Source organism: Echinococcus granulosus (assembly GCF_000524195.1).
Source record: "Echinococcus granulosus chromosome Unknown EG_S00015, whole genome shotgun sequence".
In the NCBI taxonomy this organism is placed as follows: Eukaryota; Metazoa; Platyhelminthes; class Cestoda; order Cyclophyllidea; family Taeniidae; genus Echinococcus; species Echinococcus granulosus.
Genome location: NW_020170395.1, coordinates 84,468 through 88,337, shown reverse-complemented (window position 1 = coordinate 88,337; position 3,870 = coordinate 84,468). Strand labels below are relative to the sequence as shown.

Below are 3,870 nucleotides of genomic sequence, written 5' to 3'. Positions count from 1 at the left end.
TAACAGCCATATCTCTGTCGGTCACTCTCCCTATTTGATAAGACTGTTCTTGACCGTTGGAGAGACTTACAGAGATGATCCAGTAGTGCACTCGGACTGCCTCCGGTGACACACTTCATTGAGAGGTAAATGCCTTCTTGAGGATGGAGGCAACACCGCATACTCTGTGAAGTGTTGGTGAGGGTATCACTAACGAAGCGTGGAGTGGTGGTTTAAGGCATTTAACTTTGGTGAAGGATTACTGGAATCGTTGGCGTATGCACGTGATGATCGTAGCTGAGAGGAAGGGAGATAATGCTGAGCAGAAAGCGGTCTGTTGGAAGCGGATGCAACTATGCAGAGGCTGATGGGGATCACTGTTCCTGCGATTGGGCAGTCCGTTCAACCTGAAGATATCCACATTCACATGTTAGGCGCAGAAATTGCATTACATCCAATGACTTGATTGGCTTGAGTTGCGTCAAATGATGCACCAAATTTGGTTGGGAGAGATGTTTGCACCAGTTGAAGGCAAGTTTGACAGTGGATTCAACAGTCGTTCCAGCCTCCCCTTCCCACCTGAGATAAAGTCAGTTACTTTACTGGGCTGGGTTGGTTGAAATCATCCGCCAAGCCTCAGTGTAGGCTGCCACTGTCGGCGTTCTTCATCAAATGCACTATTTGTTACAATGCTTGCGTATGAGTGCATGAATTATACAGGGTGCGTTCAATGTGATAACAATGCTACCCAGAATAGGTGAAAAATACTCCATCTCTTCAACACAAATTTCACTTAGTTCCGAGCCTAACATGAATCAGTTGATCCAGACATGTGGCATTGAGAATGAGAGACCTACCTCAGCAGTACAATGGCAGTTGCTAATTGGGGTGAAGCGGAGGGGACTACGAGTCGAGTGATAGACACATGGGTACGGCGACACAGACCACATTCATCTTCGCGTCGGTCCATTGGTTCTGGAGAGAGAACTTACCAGCAAACAGATTGTTCGGGGGAAAACTATGGTCACACCAAACTAAACTGCAAACAGTGAGTTCGTTCTTGGGTATTGGTTTCGCTACCGCACGATAATATGCCACTTGAATGAAAACAGGACACAGAAATGACATTCAAATTTCCGTCTACTTATGTCCAGTTGTAAGTAGTGTTGCTAACTATTGCAATTCGCGCATAGCCTATGGAATACGATTTGCCAATCCCTTAACATGCCGCTTGTATCCGTCCTCGTCAGCTCAACGGTGTCCCAACAGTAGAGGAAGTGGAGTCATACATTGCTGCCTCGAAATCAAGCACAACCATTCATCGATGTGGCTACATTCATACACGCAGACGAAATGCAAGATCAAAGTTAGTGCTGAGAGAATGTCAGCAAAGTATGGCAGTGACTTTGAGCTATTTACTATTACAATCCTAACACACTTTTGTTAACTACACGAACGGAATGGAATTTTCATGTGGAACTATGAGAAAAGGTGGTTTGTGTGGAAGCGTTGCCACCTTTTCCTAAAGAAGAGTTTAAGCGGAAAGTGTCCTATCATGGGACAGATTCAAAATTAAAGGCCAACATTCAAAAGGTGTTGATAAAATGTGATGTTTGAGTAGAGATGCCTAACTGACACCTCCGAGGTCGCAAATGAATGAAGCGGAGATGCACAGCAAACAATAAGTGGAGATGTGACAATCGCCATTACGCGATGAATGTGTCTAATCAGCACCGATGCGGTCCGATGAGTCGACATCTAATGCAGTGCAGTGGAAGGAGGACGATGACGGTCTACCTTCTCGGCGCAATGCCGCAACGACTGGGCAGTGTTAAACACACTGCTGCATGTACACGCTTTTGAGATGGATGAGGTGGGACGCATTATACTGAGCGATAAAGTGAAGCAAACCGACTCAATAATCCAAAACCTGATGCATGTCGGTGTGAGGTGCAAATCAACCACTTGGTAGGTCCAATTGGCATGGGCTGCATTAATTTTTAAAGTAAAGTAAAGGAAGTTACTCGCCTGCAGACAAGAGGGGGTTGTCGGTTTGTGGCAGTGGATTATTTGAGAATGTGTTGTGCCTACTTCATCCCTCATGTTATTCCCATCATCGTTGTGGGGATATGTTGGGTAAGGCAATATGCACAAGACGTCATGCCATCAACATGTAGTCACAGGAGGCGTGGACGATCGTCAGTATCTTACAAAGGAAACCACTGACACACCGGACGACTGCTAACGATTGGCAACAGAACCGTCAGTCGCCAGGCGAGGTGCCAATGTGAAGTGAGCTTAGCTAGATCAACGCGGCCATGGTCCCTAGATCTCAAAACGACTCCAAAGTGGGTGTACCGGAAATGTCAACACGATGGAGAGATCACTGGAACGAATTTGTCAAATCGTGGAAGTCAAGTTTGACGCTAGAATTGGAAACGAAATCTGGATGAAATATACTGAGTAATGACATTTGTGAAGCAATAAGGAGGCAGATGAGCGCACCAATGTCTGCCTCACAGACACCGATTCCACCTGTGCAATCATCATCAGCTAGTGCAATGGGGGGAAGGATTGAGTACGCAACAAGTGTCGCTACCTCACGTCGACGCATCGTGGGGCAATCAGTGGCAGCACCGATAGTGAAGTGCTTTGAAATGGGTTGGAGAAAAGACGACACTTGGAGACTTCAAGTGGTTGGTTAGTGAGCTGTTGTTTGGGGTCACAGGCATTGCCAGAACATGGTCATGTCATTCGAACATCACTCATCAGCACTGCATCATAGGGCCGCATTCCTCGTTGCAGATCCGCTTCACTGAAATCGAGGGAGAACAGAAAGTGGCATTTGGTTATTTTTCAATACCACCGCATGTGCCTCCTTGAGATTCAGGTGCCAACTCACGAGTTGTCATAGTCCGCACTGCAAGGCGAATACTATCGAAACCGACGTGTAGAAAATACTGGACAATGTGGCAATCACTCCCACTCGAAATGCACTTATTTGCCTCCACTTGTCATTTGGCAGCACACGCTGTCAAGAGGCATTTGGTAATCCTTTTTCCAATCCGACAAGTTCATTCTGAGTACAACTGTGGCAGCCGAAGTAAACAGGCTTGTTGACGTACAAGATGTGGATGGTGCAGAGCATGGTGAAGTGGATATTGACTCAAAGTGAATACGGACATTTGATTATCGCATGGAAGTAACAGGATCCCTTCACTTTTTTCCACACAATCGCATTTGTACATCCTCTGCCAGTGTCGTAAACCCACCCTGACTAATAGTGAAGTGATGGAATTCGGGTGGGTCATAAGACTGACGAGAGAAGTGGTGTGGGAGGGGTGAATTGATTTCGGTGGCAGAGAGAGGGAGATAGAGTTGGTGTGAGAGTTGGAGAGATGTACGTTGGCACACAGTGAATGCTTGGTGATGTGAAACCCACTACTTCAGTATTCGCTACCACGATTTCGGAGACTGACACCAATGCACACGAGACAGTAATACTTTATTGCATGATGAGAAGGGAAGTGTAGGTGAAGAAAGGAGAGAGATGGTTATTGTTTAGCGGGAGGGGGGTTGGCAGGCGTAGGTGCTGTGGCCATGTGGAATGCCTGCTCGTACGATGGTGGAAGTGGTCGCGACATAGTTTGCTGGGCTTGAAAAGAGTAGGCTTGGTTGGGATATGGCCCAGTTGAATGATCAGGTGAAGGCTGTTAAGGCTAGCGGAGAAATGCAAACACTTGTTTACAATCTGCCTCTTCATATGAACAAAGCTGTTTTAACACATCTGCTACTATCGTCGTGCACCTGATTTCTGTATTTAGTTCTGATATGCACTAATTGCATGCTGGCGCAGGTCGTAATTGCAGTTTTAATAAGTCACGAGCTACG

At 46.4% G+C, this 3,870-nt stretch overlaps 1 protein-coding gene across 1 annotated transcript in view; it reads right to left on the bottom strand. All coding sequences in view use genetic code 11, as the record gives it.

Annotated features, from left to right (window-relative positions):
- Nucleotides 1-3,533: 3,533 nt before the first annotated feature.
- Nucleotides 3,534-3,870, bottom strand: part of EGR_03027 (hypothetical protein) — a gene marked incomplete at both ends in the record, with an annotated part of 3,318 nt that continues 2,981 nt past the window's right edge. Inside the window, one exon of the mRNA XM_024492276.1 lies at nt 3,534-3,689. Coding sequence (XP_024353202.1) covers nt 3,534-3,689 — 156 coding nt within the window. The remainder of the gene's footprint in view (nt 3,690-3,870) is intronic.